Source organism: Stegodyphus dumicola, chromosome 10 (assembly GCF_044657685.1).
Source record: "Stegodyphus dumicola isolate Sdum_Otavi_A_Nest chromosome 10, ASM4465768v1".
Classification (NCBI taxonomy): domain Eukaryota; kingdom Metazoa; phylum Arthropoda; class Arachnida; order Araneae; family Eresidae; genus Stegodyphus; species Stegodyphus dumicola.
This window is the reverse complement of record NC_140777.1, coordinates 58,648,593-58,675,325: the sequence shown is the minus strand read 5'-3', so window position 1 is coordinate 58,675,325 and position 26,733 is coordinate 58,648,593. Positions and strand designations below refer to the sequence as shown.

General features: G+C 34.4%; 1 protein-coding gene across 1 annotated transcript in view; it reads left to right on the top strand.

The window, feature by feature from the left end:
* Positions 1–25,130, top strand: part of LOC118188232 (junctophilin-1-like) — a 162,151-nt gene extending 137,021 nt beyond the window's left edge. The window contains exon 7 of the mRNA XM_085824957.1: positions 24,051–25,130. Within this exon, the coding sequence (XP_085681083.1) occupies positions 24,051–24,137 (87 nt within the window). The 3' untranslated portion in view covers positions 24,138–25,130. The remainder of the gene's footprint in view (positions 1–24,050) is intronic.
* The last annotated feature ends 1,603 nt before the right edge of the window (positions 25,131–26,733 follow it).

Here is a 26,733-nt window from a genome sequence, read left to right as displayed (position 1 = left end):
ATCTATTAATATATCGACAAAATGTATAAAAATATAAAGAATGATTATCGTAGTAATGATTATCGATTAGAGATTAATTCAGGTGGAATAGCAAAACATTTTTTGGATATTAGATGAATACGCTTTTATGCTAACATGGAAACTTTATATACTTCTGCATATTTAAAAAGGGAAAAATATATAATACAATCGTATAAAAATAGTAACCATTTTTAATTAGATAGTGTTTTTCTTGGATATAATGATGTTATATTTTTAACTGATATTTTTAATTAGATATTGCCTAAGTCAGTGCCATTCTTCATTGGTTTGCCGTTTTCACCAAGCTGTGATTTTCTGTTTAAAGTGCACTACAATGCATTACAGAAAAGAGCAATTACACAGCAATAAGACATAGATACGCTATGTCATAAATCAATAATGATTTACTCATTCACTCAGTGATGTAATCACCATGCTTGTTAATGACCAACTGCCAGCATTCGGGTAGGAGTTCAATGCCTCTCCTGTAGACCTGTTGTGTTTCGACTTGAAGAAATATGTTAGCCAGTTGCTAATAGAAAGCTTCATCATGAAACTCTTGTCCCTGAATGTTGTTAGGCAGAAACCGGAGAAGATGTTACTCAGCAGGGCCGATAAACGTATCGGAAGTGTTCATTTTTCACTACTTGACAATCCGTACTGATTGGCCTTGTAAAAAGCCAAAACGAGCTGTTAACTACATCCAAGCTCCTGTTTGCTACAATCAAACTCCAGACGGAAAAGAAAACAATTGAATAACGAAAAACGAAGATTTTACAATTCAATCTTGCCATCCCAATGAAGAACGGCACCGACTCGATATATCATGAATTAAATGCATTTTTATTTATGTCAATCACATTAAAAAGGGAAAAAAAAGTATTTTTAAGAACTGCCTCTATTGCTGTTAAATAGTTTAGTTTGTTGATTAGTAACAGTTAAATATGAAAGAATAATATTCTACAATTTTCCGAATGGCAACAGACTCAAATGAACGAATCGCCTTTCGAGGCTAATAGCCTTTGGGGACAAAAAAGTACGAAAACCGCGAAATTTCATCAGAAAATATGCTGTTATATACAAGCCAGTAGTAAAATTTAAAGGATTTTAATATTCATTTCCAAGACATTTAATATTTGAATTGGCCAGCATGTTTCATACGATCACGGCATATCTGATCATGATTTAATGATGCAAGAAGAGTTGATTATATTTAAGGAGGCTGTTCACTTCTTTCTTATTTAAAATATATGGGTTCGCTAAGTTGTGGAATATAAAAATTATAAGGTATTTCTCTCGCCTTCTTTGCATACCTTCGTGGTGTAATGGTGAGTACACTCGGCGCGTATTCGAGAGGTCCGTGGGTCGAGTATCGGCGAAGGCATTGCTCATTTTTTACATTCCCCTGCTTTAAAAAAAAAACCTAATGTCTTTATAATGGCAACCGAACTAAAAAAAAAAGGTGTTTAATGATGATTCTCCACACCTAGGATTTGGCAACTGGGTCCCCTAAAACACCAGTCGCCCTTTAAAAGAGAGAATATATAAGGTATTTCTTCTGCCTTCTTAGCATGCCTTCTTAAGCATGCCTTCTTAGCATGCTTTAGTGCTGTGGTGGTCAGCACACTCGGGAAAGTATCGAGAGGTCCGTGGTTCGAGTCCTGGCGAGGGCACTGCTCATTTTTCACATTCTCTTGCTTTAAGAAACCTGATGTCTCTCTAAAGCCATCCAAAAGAATGAAATAAAAGTTGTTTCGGAACCAACATTATTGACGTATCCCTCTTTTTACCCACTAGAAGCAGATTTCAGTTAAGTCAATAATTTACTACGGAAAGCAAAACCAGGTTCAATATTTTTGGTGGAAGTGATTTAAGAATCAATTTAAGCGATTTTACAGTAAATATTAAAAAGAATTGTATCAGTAAATCAAGCGCGTTAAATAAAATCGAACTTATGTGCAATTAGAATCTGAGATTTTGTTCTTGAAAACATATTTGTATTGCAAAATTAATAATAGTAATAAAAATCTAATAAACCATTTTTCTTAAAGCTCTTACTTACGTTCTGAATCTAACTTTTATTTTACAATTGTTTACGTTAAGTTACCTGTATACTGATTATGTTATATGTTCAATATTATACAGAGAAAAACGAAACGGGTTCAATGAAGAAAACCATTCTTACAGAAGGTGTCAGTGTAAGAAAATGTTTAGGAATTCCTGATTTAAACGATAGAAAAAGATAAGCTAGCCCATTATACCTTTTAGAAACGTGTAAAGAATGTGCTTTTTACTAATGTAACTTGTGACAAATCGTCTGGTTGGGCGGTCCATTTCTTCTTCAAAGTCGTTTCTTGATATCTAATGACTTTACTTTGTCGTTGAGGGGACACTGATTTCGCGGCCGCTTCATAGTCTGTGGATTCGTCCTCTGAACGGCTGTATCGCTTGGTTATATCGCTTGACTGTATCGCTTGGTTGGCTGTATCGCTTGGTGTCTATAGTTTAAGCGGACTGGATCTTTGGAACTTGGACAATCTGCTTTGCTGTGATAAATCCTGCTCCGCTAGGGATTTTTGCCTTAGAAGTTATTATGAGGGAACTTCGTTGAAGTTGGCACTTGAACTCTTTTCCGATCTCCGAGCTTGTGCCGATTGTTCGTTGATTACTCGCTGGATCATTTAGATCGCCGTCCTTTCTGTTGCCGTCTTGGAAGTATGTTACTTCTTAAAGTCATTGTTGCTTTTTGAAATCCTTTCCTCTTGGAGATCCCACCCTTAAATATTTTGACTCATACTCATTTTCTGTCCCCCTTCTTTTCCTTTCGGGGACTTGCCCTTCCGATTGCCGCTGGTCCTTGTTAGCACTGCATTGCCAAATTTTGTAATTTCTGCAAAAAAGCTTTAAAAATAGGCATGTCAGCTCGTTCATAGCAGCGCTTCACCTCGTCTATATTCGCAAGTACTTTTTCCCATTTTGATTCTTTTATATAACCGCTTCTCGTATGGTCTCGATTACATATGGGCCTTCAAAGTTTGGGCAAAACTTTCCCACTTTATGGTCCGTCGCACATAATAAAGAATGTTTTCTTTTCAATACCTTATCTCTCACCCTGAAATCACGTTTTTATCGTAATATAGTGTTTGCTTTCTTCCTTCAATACCGGAATTTTGAGTAGCTTCATCTACTAACATTTGAATATCTGCCATCTTAAATTCAGATCTCCGTTTTTGAACAAAAAATAGTTTATCTAGAGGGGTAATCAGTTTTCTTTCCTGCTGAAACTCCAGAGATCTGATATCTTTTAAGGTACTCTCGGAAAAAATTGCACTGCGTCTCAATATCTAACAATGCATCCGCAGGGACATTATCCATCAATACTTGTATTACAGACAGAGCCAAATTTTTGATGACTACTTCATTTAATTGAATTTTATAGATATTTTCTTACCTTTGGAGTAACTTAACCCTCTTATCTTCAGTACCCCTGATTAGTTCAAAATTTTCTTGCTTTTTTCGTCCTGTTTCTTCTTTTGCTCTTTATCTTGGCGATTGCCACTCGCAGTTGAAAATTTTGCCTATTTTCAAAACACTTATTCTTTCTAAACTGTGGCGTTCACTGTGGTGCAGAACTAAATAATTGTCCATTTGGCCTCTGTCCATATCCTGCCATACGCGTATTTTCAAGAACCTTCCTGCTTTTCCAATTTTACCGCGATTTTAAACAGTTTTTGAGCATGCTTAGATTTCTTAATTCAAAGAAATCTTGTATTCGAGTCAACAATTGATGTTTACAAATCAGCAGTTATTATGGCGGTAACTCAAAAGAGAATTTTAAATTTAAAACTAAATCTAAGTATCTGTTAGCAAAAGGCTATGCAGAAAAATTTAAACTCGAAAGTTGGCTCTCAAGCTTACATCGGCGTGGAAGCACTATCAGAAAAATAAAGCAATGCCGAAGACATCGTCTCTTATCTTAAAATAGCAAACTAGTATTGCGGTCTTCAGCAGGGAGAACACGCTCTGTCCAAACAATCACAAATCCTCACTTAAAAACGCTTCAGCTAATTTGCATTGTAGTAGGAAAAAGGAAAGATTCAGAACATAAAATAACTGAATAATTAACACAAATAAATCCTGCAAATTATTAAATTCAACTCTGCACTACACTATTAAATTAGATGAAATATGTACGACATAAAATCTGATTAACAAAGCTCGGCAAATGTATAGCCTGGATTTATTTATTTTTAAATTTTCATCTCTTTAATTTGTGTAAGAAATAATATGGCGTAATATTTTAGAGATATTATCTAAACAGCGCCGGAATGTTCACAACGCTTTCCGAGTGCGTGGCTTTCTTTTTATGATGTGTTACATGCAGAACTTTATATAGGACGTGGTAAAGCTATGCTTGTTACAGCCATGTACTTGAGACGTACATTTCAACATACAACACTGGTACTTTTCTGAACGTTCCCAGCATGTGCTACAAAATATATTCTACTTAACGTATTTAAGTAGTACGTGATACAATCGTGTTATTAGAATATACATTTCGACATAGGGCATTAGGTACTTTTCAAAACGTTTAAATAGGGCATTAGGTACTTTTTCAAAACGTTAAGTTTATCCTAAACGATGTGCTAAAGCGGTGCCTGTTACAACAGCGTTCTTTTAAAAGGTTATCGAGTCTTTTGAATCCCTCATATAAGAATATCAACAAGAAGAAAGAAAACTACCTGCGGAGGTCACCCAGAGTAGCTGAAGGTCTTAGGCATTGAATATAAAAATCATACACTGTGGAATATGACAACTTTTTAAAGCTGCCGAAAATCATTTGCATTTGGAGCTCAAAGGTTTTCGTTAACCAATCAAAAATGGTCATATTAACCATGAAAGTCACTGATCTAGCTGTGAATCACTGCTCTCCACGTTTGTGTTTGCTTTCAGTGTGATTATTTCGCTTACTCCGTCATTTTACACTATAAAAATATATAAATAATTTAGTGCGCTTTGTTTTTGTTTTTTGCATTTCAGGCAGTCGATCTAGAAAGAGCAATGTAAAAGGGACTCAGAAAAATTTACTGTAATTCCAATTTTTAGCGTTGAAAATGATACGATGGTTATAATAAATTTTCTTGGAGGTAAGTTTTTGTATCTTATTAATACACGTAACTTTTTTTAAACTAAATAGCCGAGCGCTTGCAGCTTACTATCTGTAACTTCAGCGGGTGTAATGCAAATGACATTTTGGACTTAGCTCATGTTTAGCCAGAATAAATGTCAATTTTTGTTCACAGAGCCCGGTTAGCATAGCCTTAAGTACATCGTGATTTCACGGTTCTCCAATGCTCACTTTCTCTTTATTTTTTGCGAGAAAAAATTCATGAAAAATTTGGGGCTCTCTAAAACATGGGCCCACCAGCGGCCGAGCGATAAAGTCGCTCAACACTGGTAGTTCGGTCCAAGGTTCGAATACCGTGAACGGGCTGGCTGCATGGGTGTTTTCGTGGTTTTCCCCATGTGTAATGAGTATACGAGCCAGTTTCCCTTAGAAAGTTCTCCACGAAGGCATCCCTCCTCTTAGGCATATAGCCCTAGTGTGCTTTGCCATAATTAAATACACCACCACCTCTAAAACATGGGCTTAAGTTTTGGCCTTACAATCTAGACAGAAATCAGGCCCTGTTGTTCGATTTTTTTATTTAACAATCTAAAGATGCATGCTTACATTTTGTGATCTATAGTAAAATAAAATTTACGTGAAAAAGTAGTTGCAGAACTCGGTAAATTTTGGAATAAATTTAAATTAACGTGTTCGAAACCATTGCAATGAGGCTAACATATGCGGGAAAAAAATATGATGCGTAAAAGTGTGTGCTGAATTTAACCCCCACGCGCATACCACTTTTTGAAATTAAGTATATAAGTAATAAATAAGACTAAATGTAACAAAGTACTTTTTTTGGTGTGTGGTTGTGCATTACAACAGTGGTATAATTTTTTTAATGCATCTGTTATTATTATCACCACAGAGATGTGTCCTTTGTAAAAGTTTCTGCTGAGTTTCCACCGCAGAAAATTTTAGATAGAAAGTAGAAATCCAGTCTTGAAGCAATAAGATAGATTAAGTATCAGCTTGACGTATTCTATGTGCTCTTACTGCCATAAGAACTAGAAAGTGAAAGGAACGCATTGTTGTCAAACAGGGATTGTAATTGATCTTTAACTAAACATTATGCTGTATATATAATATATACAGGTTGATTAAAAATATCCGGCAAAAATGACAGGTAGGTAGGATTGTGATAAGTCGATTTTGTTATGAAATATATGTGCGCAATAATGGCGCGTTGAAAAGCTACAGGGCTATGTTCAGCAGTAGGTAAAAGTATTCCTGACATAAACTGTACTTCCCCGTGCGAATTTCTAGAGGTATGCGTCGCTACATGAAACACGAAGCTTGTCGATATGCATTTAATCTACAAAGCTGAAGATGGGAATAGCGCATTTATTCAAAGGATCTATTCTGAAATTATACTGTAAGCCTCATTAAAGTATCTACCCCATTTTAGCTGCAGCTCCATAGATAAAATTCATATCGGGGAATACCGTGTTCGTGTATAGATGCATACCACTTTAAATACGCACGGGGATTGCTGAGATTTCCTAGAAAAACGTCTTTGCTTACCGCTCAACAACGTCTTATATCTCCTCGAAACGCTGTTCAGTCGCAGACATTCCATTATAAAAATCTGCTTATTTAGTCATCTTGCCTCTGGCCTTGCATTTTTGCCAGATATTTTTTAATTTCCGTGTGTATAAGTGTATGCAGACTATATATGTAGGTTCAGTCTAACGTACGTATTCAGTGAATAATATGTGTTTTTCTTTGAATAAACAAACTAGCAAACAAAACAAAACAAACAAACAATCCAACAAAAACAGGACTTGGAAATTAGATGCAAATTTAACAAATCGATTGCCCGAGCTCCACTGCTACTTACCCCTGTGTGTAAGCATTTTCGTAGTTTTGCTTAAGCGCAATGTAAATATGAGCCTAATTTTCCTAGAAAATTCTCCGCGAAAGCATGCCTTTGTCAGCCAGCTCTCATAGGCTTTGTCATGTTCAATTACATCTTTGTCAGAAAAATTCCAGGACAATTTTGTTTTTATTTCTGAGTTTGCAGTACTCCAAAGGAACAAATGTTGCTTTCATGTTATAAGGTATTTCTCCCACCTTCTTAGCGAGCCTTCGTGGTCTGCACGGTCAGCGCGTAATTGAGAGGTCCGCTGTTCGATTCCCGGCGAAGGCGTTGCTAACTTTTCATCTTGCCTGCTGCCAAAAATTTGCTGATGTCTATACACTGTTACCTGGTATGTATTCCTACTTGACATGACCTTGGCCATGTTTTCCCGTAAAATTATTAGGTGGTAGGGCACTGTTCGGATTGTTGTCGCATTCGTTAAGGTGACAACACAATGGATGCTGATTGTGAGCAGAGTCAACATTAAGTTCTGCGTTAAGTTCGGTAAAAATCGTGGAGCATGATTAAACAAGTATATGTAGACGAGGCACTTTGAAGAAGTCGTTTTTTCGAGTGGCACAAAAAGTTTCGTGAAGGCAGAGATTCAGTGCAAGACGATTCCAGGGCTGGTTGCCCGTCTACAGCACACACCGATGCAAATGTGAAGCGTGTAAGGCAGTTATTGCAAAAAGATCGTCCTGTCATTGTGCGTATGATATCAGAACTGAATTTGAATCGCAATGTGTGTCATAAGATTTTACCGGAATGGTTGCAGGATGTTCCGGCTGTCGTTCGTGATCACATGTGGCTCCAGCATGATGGTGCACCAGCCCATAACCACGTGCGGGTCCGCAATTTCTTGGATAGGACATTTCCGGGCCGTGGTGGACGCATTCGATGGCCATCCCGTTCGCCAGATTTATCCAGCTTGGATTTTTTTATGGGGCCATCTGAAGAGCATCATTTATGAGACTCCTGCTGACTCACTGGAGGACCTCGTGACCTCACACAACTATCCATTGCGGCTGCAAGCGTGCTCGAAATGCCTGTCGTTTTTCAAAATGTTCGTCAATCTCTTCTGCGACGTTACCAAGCATGTGTTACTGTTGGTGGTTGCAATTTTGAACATTTATTGTGAATACTGTATTGCTATAAAGAAACACTTTGCATTGATTTTGTACATAAGCACATTTTCCTCTGGTGTCGTTTTTTTCGCGTTCCTGCCTTAACCCGTCAGTTTAGACCCTACATTATTATAAAAAAATGCATGTTTTAGTATTCTCCACCACCCCTCCAAGTTTGTCCCATGATCTATGAAACACCCTGTATAAATTCCCGTGTATCTTCGGAAATTTTGATTAAAAAAACTGCAATTCTTTGCAGGCATGCTTAGAAATACGTCTACTTTAAGACGATGGTAAAATTTTTATAGATTATAATACGAAATATTTTTTCGAAAAATATATAAAACTTACTTAAAAATACAAATTTAAAAAATAAATCATAACAAATGGGCGAATTTTAATTGGAATGAATCTAAATTTAGAAAAGTGAGAGGAAGAATTAAATAAGTTTAATAAATATATACCAAACTCTATTAAAATTGAGGAGCTAAATTTTTTAGAGCTAATTTTTTAAAAACTACTCGTGCGATTTTTACAAAACTTGATAGTAATTTGAGTCATAGAATTGAAATATGGAAAACAATTGGTATGTTATTTCAGAAAAAGTCCGATTTTGTCTGAAAATACCTACATTAGAACGATGCTATATATAAACTAATACATATCCTAGTCGCGCTTTCGAGGCATGAAAAACGCAAATTGAATTTCGTCAATCGGCCCAGTAGAACGGGAGATATATAGAACTGTCCTTTTTTGGGAGGGGACAGTGTACCTCCATGGTAATTAATTTCATTTTTGCCTGCTTGACCGCATCTGCGACGACTACCTCGAACCAAATATGTTTTTATGGTCCACCTCACGTGACGTCAGTACAAGATGGTTTTCTTTAGAAAGACATCCACAAATGTATCCCTTGCCATAGGGAAGAAGCCCTTGTGTGCTTTACTGTTATCAAATAAATTCAAAAATACAACCTCTTATATCAGTGGTTTCAAAGCGGTGGCTTGCGAGATGCATGCGTCCTCCAAAGCAAGTTTATGCGGCCGGCGAAGACATTTTAATTGTGGCGTGGCAAAGTTTTATAGATTTTAATTATTTGAAGTCCTAGTTTATATTATTCTTCTTATCACTAAAAACGACATAAATAGCGCACTAGGAAATCTATAAATAAAGCTAATTAATTTACAATCTGACATAATTCTTATTCAAAGATTTGAAAACACAGATTTTATTAACTTTTAATCGTACTTGTCAAAAAATAAGCCAGTTACGAATTGTGTTAAGAATAATTGCTTTGTTTAGGAATACATTTATAAGTGAACATTTTTTTTGACAATTAAAAATTAATAAGAACTGGATTGACCGATGAGTATCCGCAATCTGTAATGAAATTAATATCTAGCAATTTCTCTCCAAGGTTACAAACTTTATCAAAATCGAAACACCATTAAGAGTCATGCTGTAGTAAGAAATAAAGAAGTTTGTACGAATATAACGTGTATCTTTATTTATGTGTCGACGAAACACTTTATCAAAATCGAAACTCCATTAAGAATCATGCTATAGTAAGAAATAAAGAAGTTTATAATTATTTACGTACAAATATAACATGTATTTTTATTTATGTGTCGACGAAACACTTTATCAAAATCGAAACTCCATTAAGAGTCATGCTGTAGTAAGAAATGTAAGAAATAAAGAAGTTTATAATTATTTACGTACAAATATACGTGTATTTTTATTTATGTGTCGACGAAAAGCTTAATAAATAGGAGAAGACTTGATTGTTATTATTTATTCCCAAATTTTTGTCCCACCTGGAAAATTTTCTCTAAAAACTTTGAAAGTTTTCACAGTTTGTTTGTTTCTTAGTTTATTTGTTTCTTTCTTTATTTGAGAGAAATGTAGTCTAAGAACAAATTAAGAAGAATCTTCAGTCTAAGAATACTTAGCTGTCAGTATATTTGAATTACCAAGTGTAACCAACAAAATGTCTTACAGTTAACAAACTTTGGATTTCAGATAGAAGATAAATATAAATTTGAATTTTTTTTTACTTTTCAGTATTATTATTATTGTTTATGTATGTCTTCATAAATACTTAGGAGCGAAATATAAAATTTATTAAAAATATTTTTTTCCTTTGCTAATAGAAAGTTTCATTTTGCAAATAATAATAATAATTCTGGCCCGTCAGCTGCTTTCAGATTGTGCATTCGGTCCACACGCAGTTTGAGTTTGAGAACACTACTTATGTATATAGGTACAGGAAGTTTCAGCTAATCGGTTACAAACTTTTTATTATGCTTAGTTCAGCGGAAACCAAGAACAAAAAAAGACGATCATCGTCAAAGATGGTGTTCAGAATTACATTCGAAACGTATCCTAAACATAGGTTTGGCGGGAGGTTCCGGTTATTTGGCCAGCAAGATCGCCAGACCTCCCCTTGCATTGATTACTTCCTCTGCGGGTACTACGTCAAGACACTTGTACGAAATCTCCATTAACAGTACTGAGGAACTTGTTCCACGCAATGTGGCACTACTGGGGAAGTCCCGAACACGCCCACCATTTTCCAGAACATCAGATCTTCCATGCGCTGGAGATGTGAGGCATCACGGTCCGGGATCGTAATTTCAAACACCTTCTTTGATGATAATCGTTGTCTGTTTTGGTTCTTATTTCTTGGTTTCTGCTGTACTCAGCATGGTAAATATGTTTTCTCACCCTGTTCAGGTCCTTCCTTTATTGTGCTTTGTGTTGTCACTACCACTCCAGAAAAGCGTTTCCGACCATGCATTGCTATGTAATCTTCCATCGTCTAGGTGTACTCTATCTCTCCTGAAAGTTTGTAACAGATTTGATGAAACATCCTGAACATATTATATATGTTACCAGCAAACTATGAAACGCCCGCATTCTATAGAATGCCTAGGCATTGTATATAATGCCGGATGATTTTAAGCAAAGTATAAAATAAGAGAATTATTAGATACTTTACCTAGGCATTGTATATAATGCCTAGGCATTCTATAGATTGACAAGTGTTCTTTATGCAAAGTATGAAAACAAAGGTTACGATAAGACTATTATTTAAAAGACGTTCATTCCTCTAAAATACAACTGTTATTCTGAAAAATTAATGAAAGAGTGCCATTAAAAAATTGTTCTTCGAAATATGTTAAAAAAAGATAGTAAGGTGATCTTGATACAGCTTAATAAATTTGCATTTTCTATCTGGCTGAGAGTGAGAATCGGTAAGATCTACCGGACAACGGAAGTTAAATTCAGAAACAATCGTAAGTTTCGCATCAGTACCCTTTTTTTTTTTTTCCTAGCAGAGCTCACAAAGGTGGTTGTTACAGTTCAATATCCATTACGTGTAACGTTTTTGTAATTGGTTGAAAGTTCTTCCGACATTCTGTCACGTCGTTCCTGTGCAGTACTCAATGTGTTTTCATGAAATACGGAAATTTACTCAGCGTCCGTAACGCAATACTGCATAGTACTGACACTTTCTTTAACAAGATAAATGAATGTCCTTTTGTTTTCCACAAACATCACAACCTAGCAATTCGGCGGCCAGCAGTTCCGTGGTTCTTTCTTAGAAGTCATTTTGGTCTTTTTACATCATTTATTAGCTTCTGGTAAGTAGTTTCAGATCTTCGAAACGAATCGGAAATGTATTCTTTTCTTTGCCGGCTTGTTAATGGAATGTGGAAATAGTGAGGAAATGTGTGAAATATGAATCGTTTCTTACACTGCCAGTTAGTTTTAGGGATTATATACAATGCCTAGGCATTCTATAGAATGTCGGATTTCGTACTTTGCCGGTACCATTCCCCTTATCAGACTTTACTTGTCTAGAATCAAGGAAAATGAGAATGAATATTGCAGCACATATAATTCTTATCAACTTCATGCTGAAAAGCATCCTTTTGATAAAGTTCCCTATCACGCAAATGACACATTCTAACGAACCATTCCAGGTAATTAATGTAGATACCATTGGACCTTTAGAACCAAGCTGTCGAGGTTACAAGTATGTACTGTTGACAAGTACGAGATAGCCAGAAGCAGTGTCATTAAAGAATTTTAATGCAAAGTCAACATGTAATGCGTTGTTGCAGATTTTGTTTTACATGCACTGAAATCCCTCAGATTGTTGCGTCTGACCAAGGAACTACATTGCGTCTTTGACTCAAAAGTTTTTTAAAAAAGATCTTATCTTCACCAAGGTTCTCGACCTCTTACCATCCAATTTCAAACGGCCTTGTAGAAAGATTTAATGCTGTTTTGAAAGGAATGAAACATCCTACCATTAGAGAATTGCGATTGGAAGAATTAGCTACTATATCTACTTTGGGCCTACCATGGTGTCCCTGATGATATGACTGGTATTAGTTCATTTCAAATGCTCTGTGGAAGACGTCCTAATGGCCGGTTATCTATCTTCAAATCGTTATGGACTGATGAAACCCCTATTCCTCATGGTCAATTAAGCCTAATTACCTGAATGATTTGAGTATGAAATTAGAAAAAGCTGCTGAATACGCAGGACTAAAGTTGTTGATAAGTAACAAGGTTATGCATTCTACCACAACTGGACGAAACGTCGTAAAGAATTTAAGGAAGGTTATAGTTCAAGACGGAAGTTCAAGACTGCTGCGAATAATTTCGGTGGAGGTACTGATTTTAGAGTAAAAACATTCCAAAAATTCTTCCACTGAAAGCAAAAAAACACTATTCGTTGAAGTGATTGATTTGACGGACCTCGAACCACACAAGAGAAAGGAACTCGGGGAATTTTTAAGAAAGCATTCCAGTCTAAGATCTGATATTCCAAAAAGTGACAACATCGGAGAATATAACATTAGACTAAAGTCTGAAAGCGTACAAAAGAAGCAGAAGCCGTACCGAATACTCGAAGTTCTGATCGATAAAGAGATGAGCTATTACAGTTGCAACTACACTCATGTCCATAAATTAAGAATAATGCAAAATCAGGCAAAGGAAGAGTTAGAAGCAAAACAAATTTGACTTATTTGTAAAGCTTATTTATTAAACAAAAGTTAAAGAGCAAAGAAAGATGCTATATGTTTGATATTATTAAAAAAATTAGCGATTTTTTCTCCCTGGAGCAAATTACAAAAAAACCTATTTACAAGAAACCAATAAAACATGGTTGGTATGATTTTTAATACGTTGTATGTCTCCCAGACGATGCAATACAGTCCGTACAACGCCTAGGCATGCTTAATATCAAATTATCGATCTGATCTTGGGGGATATTACACCACTCAAAAAGCAATGCTCTCCGAAGTTCCGGTAGACATGTAGGAGGAGGTTGACGGGCTGCAACTCGTCGGCTAAGCATGTCCCACACGTGCTCTACTGGATTCAAGTCTCGTGAGAATGTTGGCCAGTCCATACGGATGATATCCTCCGATTGAAGGCATTCGCTTACGATGTTTGCACCGTGAGGACGGGCGTTGTCATCCATAAACGCAAATTGTGCGCCCATGGCGCCCCGAAACAAACATACATGTTGTTCCAGAATGACGACCCGATAGATATGGCCTGTCATGGTTCCAATTTGAACATGAAGGTCAGTTCTGGAACCCAGAATAATTCCACTCCAAACGAGCACTCCTGCACCACCGTAACGGTGTCGTTCAATGATGTTTTCTTGGTGGTAACGGGTACCTGAAGCTCTCCATATGAAAGTCCGGCGAGAATCAGACTGCAAGCTAAACCTGGACTCGTCAGAAAACATCACACAAGCCCACTGTTGCGGTGTCCACAATGCATGCTCTCTACTCCAGGCTAACCGCAGGCGACAGTGAGTTGCAGTAAGTGGAACGCATCTGACAGGTCTACGAGCATATAGACCAATCTGGCCTAAGCGTCTGTACACGGCCTGCCTTGAAAGCTGTGCTCCGCCTGTTTCTTTTGGCAGTAACTGCCAAATACCGGTCCTCATTCGGCGTGTAACTCTGGGGCTACCTGTGCTGTAACGTCTACTCACATTACCATCATCTTGGAATCGTTGCCAAAGCCTGGAGATGACACTCCAATTTCCAAGTTCGTCTGATACTTCCAGTTGGGTACGGCCACATTCCAGACGGCCGATAATTCTACCACGTAAAAAATCATCCAAATGCGTCCTTTGTGTCATAACTATTCGGTTATTGCACTGAAATGCTTATAAAGCGCCTGCGAACAATTTTACTTCTTTGCCTGTATTCCTTATATATCACTCTCTTACACTCTCGTCATTGTGACGTACCATCGGTGTCATCTGGTTACTTCCTGAAATTTGCATATGATTCTTGAAGATGTGTGTAGTGATTTTACAGGTGATATATTTATTTTAGAGTTCGATTTCCGCGTGACTCCGAATTATCCTTAATTTATGGACACGAGTGTAATTGCTGAATTAGAAAGTGAATATCCCCATCCATTATTTTGTTGAAAAAATACCGAACTTTAAGACTGCTGATTACCGTTACCTGAACTCGCAACCTGAAACTGATGCTTTTCCAATGAAAAATGTCACAGACCTAGTTTCCCAAGTGTCAAAGTCCAGTTACATCACTTTGATTGATCTTTTTAAAGGTTACTGGCGAATATGACTAAACCCCTGAGTGCCAACTGGTAACTTCTTTTTTTTTTCAAACGAACTAAGAAAAACCTTCTCACAAAACACAACGGTCTATGCTGAGTCTTATACTGATGACGTGATTTAATGACATGATTATGTTTTTCAGTGATTGAAATATGACTGCAAGACAATAACTTTTGAAACACTATTAACATTTCAACACTATTTCATTTGAATTTTTTTAATAGACTAGAATAGTCTAAAATGGTAGACTGAAATCTTTCTATTGTTATGCGATATGATTAATATTTAGGTATAGTTTGATGAAGTATGATGTTTAACGTTAATGATTTGACTTGTATTAGTTTCTTTATGTGCTTAAGATAATTTCAAAGATTAACGTTTAAAGAAAAGTTAATGGTTGTTACATCTTTTAATGATTAAGAATATTGAATTTATGTTGAAATAACTTTAATTGAAATTAGTAAGAATTGGTAATCAATCTTGAAATTTCATAACTATTTTTTTTTTGTTTGTTTGTTTCAAGAAATGTTTACGTGTGGATTTGACAGGTCGCTGAAAGACTCAATCTTTTAAGGGTAAAGGTGTCATTGGTCTAATGAATACTACGCTTGCGCGCTCTAGCCGAGCTGCAGGCGCTTTCGTAACTCTCCCACGAGATGCGGAGTCCACATTATTAGAAGAGAATGTCATGGTTAGGCTTAGATATGTTACGCTGTAAGCCAGTAGAAATATTATGTTGTTAACTTTATCTAAATTATATCTGTTTATTTTGTCCATGTTATAATAAAATGTTTGTCTTATATTACCTACGTATGCTTTATGATAGCCACATCACGTCACGTCTATGTTAAATATAAAAACTCACCTCACCATGGGAACATCACACGGCCATTTGTAAATGTAACTGTGGCTTCCAGTAATTTAGCGAAATCGAAGGTACTGGAAATTCCTCAATGGATGGGGATATGTAAGATCGGAAAGGTCTATGCTGAGTCTTATACTGATGACGTGATTGAATGACATGATTATGTTTTTCAGTGATTGAAATATGACTGCAAGACAATAACTTTTGAAACACTATCAACATTTCAACTATTTCATTTGAATTTTTTTAATAGACTAGAATAGTCTAAAATGGTAGACTGAAATCTTTCTGTCTGAAATCTCAGTTTCCAGCTGAGTTCAGAGTATTGAGTACGTTAAACATAATGCAGTGCAAAACGCATCTTCGCTTTTAGATGCGTTTTGCATTGCATTATGTTTAACGTACTTAGTAATTCGAAGTGGTAACTACTGATTTTGCTTTGTCAGAGAATAGCTGTACAATTACTTTTGTGTGAAAGTGTTTGTTTGGAAAAAAACAAATTTCATCAAGCTATCATCGGTTCTATGTAATTTCAATCCACTATTAACCCGTAGCACGTAACAGTATCTTCGCTTGATGACATGTGTGACATCCTGTTGTATATTTCTCTCTTTAAGGATTCGCTCACTGACTTAGGAACACTGCATGTCTGATGTTTGCATCCAAACAGTACAATATTTTTAAATCCCACTTTAAAGAGTATTCGCAAATCCTGCTTTTGGAAGTTTTGCTCTTTCTTGACGATAGAAATATTAACGAGATTATATATAAGAAGCTTTTTCTTAAGCACAGGCATAAATACAATTCCATTCCTATGAAACAGATGGATTGAGAGGAACCGATCACGTTGAAACAATATTTTTTGTGAATGATAATCATATGTAGGGCAGATCTTTGATTAACGGTTATTCAATTCTGACCTCACTTTCACTCATATATGAGTTATGCCGGAGAAAGTTCATACAGGAGACGCAGCCTAATGTGATTACGCTTCTCCAACGCAATTTTGATAATATTAACCGAATGATAAAAACTTAAACGATGAGAAAAAAACTGTTCTTCAAGATAGTAATAGATTTTAACTAATTTAATATAAATATAACTAGAAACACATACAAAAGTCATTTTGACAGAATTTAAATTAGCAAAGCGCTAAAGTTTGGCCATGAACTGTTGATAATGTCTTTAAAACCAGGAAGGAAAGCAAATAGCAGAATCTTACTTTTTGTATATATAAACAGTTTTATAAAAAGAAGCCAGTGGTTTGGACTACACGGAATGCAGAATGCAGTACACAACATTGCCATTTCTGGCAGCAGCAAGGACTATAATCCGGCTGGGCTTCGAGTCAAGCTGAGCTTTCATGATAGGTTCATTCCACGCGTCTGTAACTTTCTCGGCGTTCATCAATCGTAGTGGCGTGTCATTTTCTCATTAAGAGATTTTAGAGAAAATGCTGCACTGGCCAACGGCCGAACACCGCCTGTATCGAAGAAGGTCAAGCTAGCATGGGTAACTTGTTATCATGTATTATTTTGTTGGCAGAAGGTGTCACAGAGGCCTCGAAGGTAGCGTACGGCCACGGGCATTAACACGTCAGAAACTTACTGGATGCTGTCCAGATTACCAGCTATGCCAGCAAGAAGTGATTGGAAATTGTAACCAGTGGAACTCCATACCAGTAGTCCAGATTCTGGTTCCGTATGATGATGACAAATGCCAGCTGGTAACGTTCGTTGTCCTCGATCCACACAGATACGTCCATCATGATGCCGTTCACAGAATCGACATTCTTCTGAAAAGACGATGTGATGCACCCTTCTGTCGCTGCATTACGCGTCGTTGTTCGTCGCATTATTATAGACCTACCTGTCTCTGTAGCAACCTCTAAGGAAGCCGCAACTATGGTGCTGATAGCCGTGATGCTGCAAATGTCGTTGCACTTTTCGTGTGGACACTTGTCACCCAGCATATGAAGCAAGTTCCTGATTTAGGGTGTGTGATGAAGCTGTACGATCCCGTGAGGCTGAAAGGACAACGTCTCGATCCTTTTGAACGTTAGTGATCCGAGACCGCGATATCCTGCATGTTATCCATTATAATCCTCCTGGACTTTTCGATTCCATATTCGCCTGACAGTGATGGGATTCCGACCAATACGAGCAGCAACTGATTTATCTGAAGAAATAACGATAAACTGATTTTTTAGTATTTGGATGTCATTAAATATTTCTGGGTATTTATTTCAAAAATTTGGAGCTTTGATATTGTAAGTTCCATTTTTAACCATTTTAATAATATCATTCATCTGCTCTATAGAAGTACCAATAGGAAAACGAAATTTATAAATTGTTTTAACTATATATTAATTGATATTGTAGATAATACATCCAAAGCATTTTTTTTTTTTTTTTTTTTTTTTTTTTTTTTTGAGTTTGTGTGTAACACGGAATTTAGCATTTTGTTACATGAGATTCTAAGTTTAAATTACCAGTAATTTATAAATTAACTGTAATAATATGATTGTGATAATTGACAAAATATGAATCAAGACAGTAGCAAACACTGTATTGTCAGAAATTGGATTATGATTTTTAATCATGGAATTTAAGTTTTACCATATCGGAAGTAAACACAGGTATTCACATTTGAAGCGGAAAATAGGATTTTATAAAAATTAATTTGATTCCCAGTTGGGTGCAAGAAATGAGTAATGGGAAAGTTGTCAGTAATATTTTAAAGGTTATTATATATTTGCATTTAATTTATATTTTCTTTGAGATTTGTATTGAACTCTGTATAGGTTAATTTGTAAGGTATTTTCTCCCTCCTTATAGCTTGGTTTCATGATGTAATAGGAAAACACGTCCAATTAGCAGTCAAAAGATTCAGAGCTCGGATACTGCTGATTCTTCCTACTCGTAATTAAACTGAATGACTGCCCATCTCTTAGAGCAAAAAATAATATACGACTTAATTTTATTTTGGAAGAAATACGATTATCATCCATCTCAGACTTATCTTCATTTCCACACCCATATGTTTTCTGCTACATACGTATTAACTCACCCACTTAGCGAAATTTGACGATTCTTTAGGTACGAAAAGGTAAAAGTTACTTATCAGGTGCTAGATGGTGGATTTCCCGCCCTTTTTTTGAGATTCCCAAACTTTGTTCATCTTCGGTAAACATTATCTGTATATGAAAAGAAAGCATGTTTTAGCAATTCAAAGTTCAAGTTGGAATTATTAAATAGGAATTACGTAATGCATTAAAAATAAAACACTTGACATTCTTCTTCAAACTTCAAATCTTTGTGATTTTTTTTTCCCGCTATTCTCCCAAAATATACAGTCGTTTGTCTTTGCTTAAAAAAAATATCAGAGAATTGAGAAGACTCGGTCCTTGTTGTTCCCTTTAGAAAATTTTCAGCTAAATTTGTCTTCTTGCAGAAATTTTGCACCAGTTTCTCCTATTGCTGGCAAATACCACAAGCTCATATTTTAAAACTAGGTTTAAGGCAAAACATATCACGATTTGTTTATAAGAGCCGTTGGAATTTGGAATAAATAAATAAATAAATAAATAATAATAATCTGAAAGGTGCAAGGGGTATTTATTTAACATTTTGTATGTTGCATTTATTTATTAAATATCACGTTCTTCGCACTTAAACCCTAAAATTCAGTTCAATAGCAATGTCGCAAAATAATTAAAATGAGCATATCTTTAGGATTTTCAATACACAGTTCCGCGCGCTGGAGACAATTTTTTTTTTTTTTTTTTTTCCCGTAGAGTATTGCCATTGCTCGCGTTTAAATCGTTGAGTTCGTTACTCAAAAATTCGTTAAAGTTTTACAAAATATGAAATCGATCATAAAACAAATTCCAAATTTCAAATATGGTCTTCCATATGCCCATATTCGTAGGAGGATTGCGTCATTCAAAATATTCGATGGCTCTATGTACCTTTGTTTTATCACAATGCGTGAAATATACATACATTTATGCAGATTTTTCATTATTCAATTTCTTCAAATATAATGCAGGATTCTAACATTTAGTGGCAACAGTTTGAAAAGTGATTCGCCGTTTGTTGTGAATCGACGCAAAATCGCAAAACGAAAACAATAGTCCTTCAGGGACAAACTAAAAAGAAAAAAAAAATCCCACCTCATATGAAAATGGCGGCATTGGTTTTACTGAAGGACTGATATGAGCATTGATTTTCGGAAGAATGGTTATGCCGCATGGTCGCCACTTTGATGGAAGTCGCTTTCTCCGCTTATTCCGAGTCGCCTTCTCCGAAGTGAAATTCATAAGGGTGCTGGAACCCTTAAGCACCTCCGTAGCTATTCACTTAAATATAGACCCAACCACGGGCGTCTTGATGAAGGTTACATTCTTCTCAGTGTAAACTGAACTTTGTTAAGATGCCGTTACTCATGTGTTGATGCATAGTCGCTAACTTCCAGAAGGTGCCAGAACTTTTATTCAAATCAGCGACTGTTCACTTGAATCATCAAAGGAACGTAACGAAATCTTGATGGAGGCTTCATTCTTCATTACATATAAGGCCATAATTGTGCCGTGTACCTTTATATTATCATACTGAGACATGCTTGTAACTAGGCGAACAACAGCCAATTACAGAAAGGGTTCGGTATTTTTGCAAATGCCGGCATTTTTCGGTAAGTTCTGCCGAAGCAGTCATATAACACCCAGATATGAAAACGTAAGACTAGTGCTTGAAAACCACTAGAACTAGGAAAATGAACGATCCCTTTTTTAGCATTCTTTAAAATGCTACACTGTACCTGTGGTCTTCAGATTTTATTCACTAATGGATCCTTAGAACTCCAAGGTTTATTCTGGAAACCTCATCCTACCCTTAGAAAAATATATTTTAAAATAATATTTAAAGTAGAAATAATGTTATAGGTATTTAATGAAAAAATCTGATGTGTACACCACATGACTTCCTTGTACGAAATATTAAATTATGCACATTTTTTCTTGCATTTCATTTAAACTTATTGGAATAAATTAAATGTACTTCGTCGATAGCGCATAAATCACAATAGAATAAATGCACTCTTTAAAATTCACTATATTTGTTTACCATAGCGACACTCTGGCGCTAGGTTCACTTAACAGTATTATATTTCGTTCATATTATAACTCAGAATGCACAAAATTTATATCAGTTAAAGAATTATCTAATCGTTGCCACATGTTCTATTCAAATACTATAATAAAGCTAGAACGATGTATAAAAGAAATTAAGCAAACAAAACAAAAAGGAAACAGTTTTGCACAGACGATTGAGTATTTCTCATTCAATGAATTCAGTTCTCACTTCGCGAAAAGGCAAAAATACATAAAAACTCAAAATATCTGTATTAAAAATTACGAAGAAAATTTTAAACACTTATTTCCTCGAAAAAAATTCCAGAAAGGATTAACTCTTTGAGGTACAGTGTGTCCGGTTTGGACACATCTAAAACTTAACTTCTGTACGCAAAGAAAAATTGAATAAAAAAGGATTTATAGGTTACTTTGAATCTTCTTTATTTATAGTAGATGGCAGCTCAACACAAACCAGTCCATTTATTTTAGCCATGCTTAGTTTTTTAAGACACTCATTTTTCAAAGAAATCTTCCAGATTTTTTTTAGTGTATAAAAGGAATTGTTTGAAAAGAAATTTCTATGTTATTTTTTGGCTGTATGCTAATCTCCTTATTGTATATTAATTTAAAATTTTTATCTTGAAATCTTGCCTAAAATCAAACGGCGAACCCTAGGTGTGCCCAGACCGGGCTGACCGATAATCTAGGAAAACTGAGAGTCTGTATTCTTTGTTTCTCCGCATCTCATCGGTCAGTTCATTGACAACAATGTTCGGTTCAGCACTCTTTTCAAAGCTGTATTCAATCAGTGTGCCACTTTGGGCACACGCACAGAATTAAAACGATAAGTGCTATCTTCACAAAATTTTACTTATGCACTCCTCTAGGCCTAATTAGACTGCCTACTTTTGTTTAAAAAAAAAAAAAAAAAAAAAAAAAAAAAAACTCCGACTTTAAAAGGTAGAGTGCCGGAAAGGGTTAAGCATGATTTAATTCGCAGTAATAAATGAAGGCGTTATCTTTGCTGTTGCGAAGCTAAGTCTCTCTAGATTGTCAACAAATCTACTATTCTGCTGTTTCAAATGTAAACAAACATGTCCGCCATGTTATTTTAAAAATTAGGCTTAACCGCACTTAAACAGCATTTAAATTGTTGATAATTCTACAAATATTGCTTGCAGATTTCAATCATGTCTAAAGAAAAAAAAAAAAAAAAAATGCACAATTTACAAACATATAAAAGTAAAGAAACTGAGATCACTGAGTCGAGTAACAGAGTGGATATATATATAAATATATTTATATACATTTGGTGCGGGCCGATTACAACCAAAATATGAGGTGCACATCTACATGTTATAGCAGGCCTATATACAAAATTTCAACGTTCTGGGGCTACTCGTTTTTTAGTTATGCGAGATACCTACGTACGTACAGACGCCAGAAAACTTCTCTTCAGATTTCATTTTAAAGCAGTTTTCTAATTTTTTTGGAGGAAAAGAGTGCTTTATTCTGTTCTTACGTACAGATGTCACGCAAAAATATCGTTTAATTGCATTCGATAGCGGTCAAAATGGATACTTTCTTTGAAATATGCTGCCTGAAACTTTTCGCGATTACAATACTTCCTTTTTACTTCGTACAAGGAAGTAAAAACAAAGAAAAGTACTGAATACTTTTATTAACAAAATTTAACGTAAAACTGATGTAATGTACTCATTAATAACATCAGCTCATGCTCCAGGTGTGACCGTGTCCTGTCCAACGTTCAAGCCTTGTTTTCAAGAGTGCGTTCCACACCACAAGCATTTTTTTTCCCTATTCGCCCGGTTTTTACTTACTTATAGGAAATAAAGGGATTGCAATCGGGAAACTTTCGGGTATCATATTTCAACAAAAATATCCAGTTTCACCGCTCTGGAATCTATTTGAACGATATTTTTGCGTGACGTCTGCACATACGAACAGAATAAAGGCTTCTTTTTCAAAAACGGACTAAAAATGGTTGCAAAAGGGATTTTTACGTTATGTCTGTATGTACGTATGTAATGTATGTATTTCGCATAATTCAAAAACGATTATCATTAGAGACATTGAAATTTCGTGTATGGAACTGCTATACCATCTAGTTGTGCATCTCCCTTTTTTACTGCAATCGAAAGAGCTAAACGTGTATGTATATATATATATACTAACACCTTTACTTGGCTTAAAAGTCTTTACACAGCCTATATTTTCACTATTCATTGGCTACTATAACATCCAGTTGTGCATCTTCCCTTTTCCATTGCAATCGGCAATAGCAAAAGTATATATATATATATATATATATAGAAAGAGGATATATATATCTTCATTTTTGCGGTGTATCAGCTTTCAAATAATGCGTTTATGATTATAATGCTTATGTGTTATATATATATATATATACACACATTATTTTATTTAAACTCTTTACTATAATTTCCTATTTTCCAAATAAACGAACTCAGGTAAAAAAAGAATTGAATTAGAAAAAATAATTGCGGTAAAACAAATTAATACAATTAATAATTTCAAATAATTAGTAAAAGACATATAGATTTTCAATCGAAAAACAAGAAAGCTATTAAGCTAAACATATTGAATAGTCTTTTTTCTAGTGTTTATTATATTTGGAAAGTTGGAAATTTAAAGTTCCTGTAATGGCAACATAATTTAAAACATTTGTATAGTTATTAAAATTCATTGAGTAGTAACATGAATTAAGTTGTTATTTCTATTTTTATTGAATCGTAAGACTTAACTTTTAAAAACCTATGTTTATTGTATTTTAAAATATTTAATATATATCAAATATGTATGGAAGACGTATGAATATGCTGTTTAGAGGCGAAGAAGAATTTCTTTTAATTATAAAAATTTGGATTTTTGCTTCAAATTCAAAATATGCGTTTCGATTCTTTATTTTCTTCTAGCGCCTTTAAGTTTAAAATTAAATAAATTACATATAATGTGTGCTGATATTGCGCATAATATTTATTCTGTTTGAATTAGTAAGTCAGTAACTTTGTTTAATAATTAACTCAGTTCTTCTTCGCTCTTTCTTCTCTCTCTCTCTCTATATATATATGAATGATTAAGATATACTGATTATGAAAGCCTCACCAGAGGTTCAACAATTTGTAATATACTGCATTAATATTGTTTTGTGTTTGTATTTCAAGTGAATTCAGAAATTTTATTATTCCCCCTTTTTTTTTTCTTCCAGGATTGGCTGGCAAGTCAACAGTTAGTGATTCTTGTAGTCGTTATCAACATCGCCTTAGGAATATTATTTTTCAAGGTCATTTTATAACAATGGAAAATGAAATTTCCGTTTTCTGGTGCTCTCCTTGAATTCCGAAATTCCATCTCATCGTTTCTAGGACATATTTCCTGAACATCGTCTGGCGCCATTTTCACAGAAGTAAAGAAAGAGAAAAAGAATATTTCTTTCTTCGAGCTGAACGCCTGTCACGAAAGGATATCGTCGAAAAGGCGCTGTAATTATACTTTTTTACAGATATTTTGGCAACATTGAACCATATGAAATCTTTATTAAAATTCCAGATCTCTTATTCACTAAATATCTTCAGTCTCCTGAATTATTTTAATAATAAATGAAATTCGATTAAACAAAATTTGCATTGATAAGTTCATAAAAGCGAGGAAAATGTTTTTACAGCTGAAATTATTCAAATTTATCATTTCAATGTCAGATTAATTGCTATCTAAATCTATTGAGAAACAATTGCTATTAAAATATTTTTATATACTACGCATGGATTGTGAGAAAAAACTATTATGTTCTAATCTTTTTATTTTTTTTTTTTTACAAACAACAGTACATACAATTATTTTCATAACATAATGATTGAATAAATTATTTTTCACTTTAGATATTTATAAAATTTACAAAAAACGTTCAGTAGCAGTATGCAATCAATTTAAACAATAAATTGTGTTAAATAAACATTTTTAGAATGGCCTTTATTGAAAAATATGTAATCTTTCGAGCCTTATAACTGAATTTTGTATATATAATTATTCTTGTGGATAGTTTTTGTAAACTGTCAGAATTTTTGATAAAAAAGCAACTTCCAGTTGAGCTGATTTCATAACTTTCATATTTTCTTCGAAACAAAAAAAGACAAAGTATTTCCTTGAAGGATATTTCCTAAAATTCTTCATGCCGGTATGTACCATATTTGTAAAAATATAGTAATTCAGAAGAATTTGGTACTTTTATGAAATATGTATCTGAAAATTATGAACAAAATGTCCATGTATAAAATATTTTCAAAATTTGTCTATTGTATTTCATTATATTTTTAGAATACAGAGCATGAACGTTGCAACATTAACATAGGCAAATATTTTAAAAAAGAAACACCAAACGAAAATATCAAGAAAAAAAATGTAAAAATTTGAAAGCTTTCAGATTTTACATTATGCCCAAAGGGGCGTTTTTTTAACGTTTTATGTGCTACCTTTATTTATTAAATATCATGTTCTTTGCGCTTAAACCATAAAATTCAGTTCAAGAGCAATATCGCAAAATAATTTTTCAATGAGCCTATCTTTAGAATTTCTGACGCCCTAAAAATAATTTTTTTTTTTTTTTTTTTTTTTTTTTTACAGTGTTGCCATTGCTTGCTTTTAAATCCTTGAGTTTGTTAATCAAAAATTCGTTAAAGTTTTACAAAATATGAAATAGATAATAAACAAATTCCAAATTTGGGCTTCCAAATGCCCATATTCGGGTGGAAAAGTACGTTATTCAAATTTTGATGGCTCTCGGTACCGTTGCTTTATCACAATGCGAGAATCATAGACACATTTATGTAGATTCTTCATTATTTAATTTCTTTAAATATAATACAGGGCTTTAATATTTGGTGGGAACAATTTGAAAAGTGAATCGATATTTATAATGAATTAACACAAAATGCCAAAACGAAATTAATAGTTCTTCTGAGCAAATTACCCCTTTGAACTAAAAATAAATTTAATAGTTTGAATAATCACAAAAAGAACAAGAATCAAAGAATAATAATAGCAGAAAAATCGAAAATTAATTACAGAAGAATAATCGCGAAGCGATAATAGAAATGAAGAAATAACAAAATAATAATTGACAAAGAATGGTTAAAGAATTAAAAAAAAACAACAAGAATAATCAAAAGAATACTATTAGTGCTTTCAACAGCTTCGGTTATACAGTTTAATAGGGAAAACCAAAAGGAGGACGAACAATTTCGTTACAAGTATGTGGTCAATGGGCAGTATAAACCTCTTTTATTAATTAACGATAATCGTGCAAGTATTCATGAAAATTATCAGTCAGGTACATTATAAAGCAAATATACTTTAATTTATATTAATCAAATATATTATTAAAAATAAAAATTTAAATTATAGAGAAAATATTTTTTTTTTTTTTTTTTTGCTTTTGAATTCTTTCAGTTGTTAAGCAGTTACAGGTTGATTAGGAGAGAGATAAATAAAGTATTTTATATTTTACTGAACACCAAGTTTGACAACAGGAAGCCATGTAGAAGATAGTTCGTTTCGTTTAATGCAATGGCAATATTGCCAAGACGAGCGAATGATATGCAGTACATAGAAGAGTAACGCAACGCAATGACCCAAAAATTTTGGAAAGACTCAGTTAAGGCGGTTTCTAATATCAAAATCTGCTTTTCAAAGAGCAGAACTCCAAATATCTGAACTAAGATCATTTTATATTCAGATACTAGAAAATAACCTGATAATTTGCTTGTCTTTTGATATTAGAAACAAACCTTAAGGAATTTGTTCCAAAACTTTTGGTTATTATATTACGTTACGTAACGCCTTTATAAACTTATTATCTTAATTATCTATTTTTTAAAACTAAATTAAACCTTCAA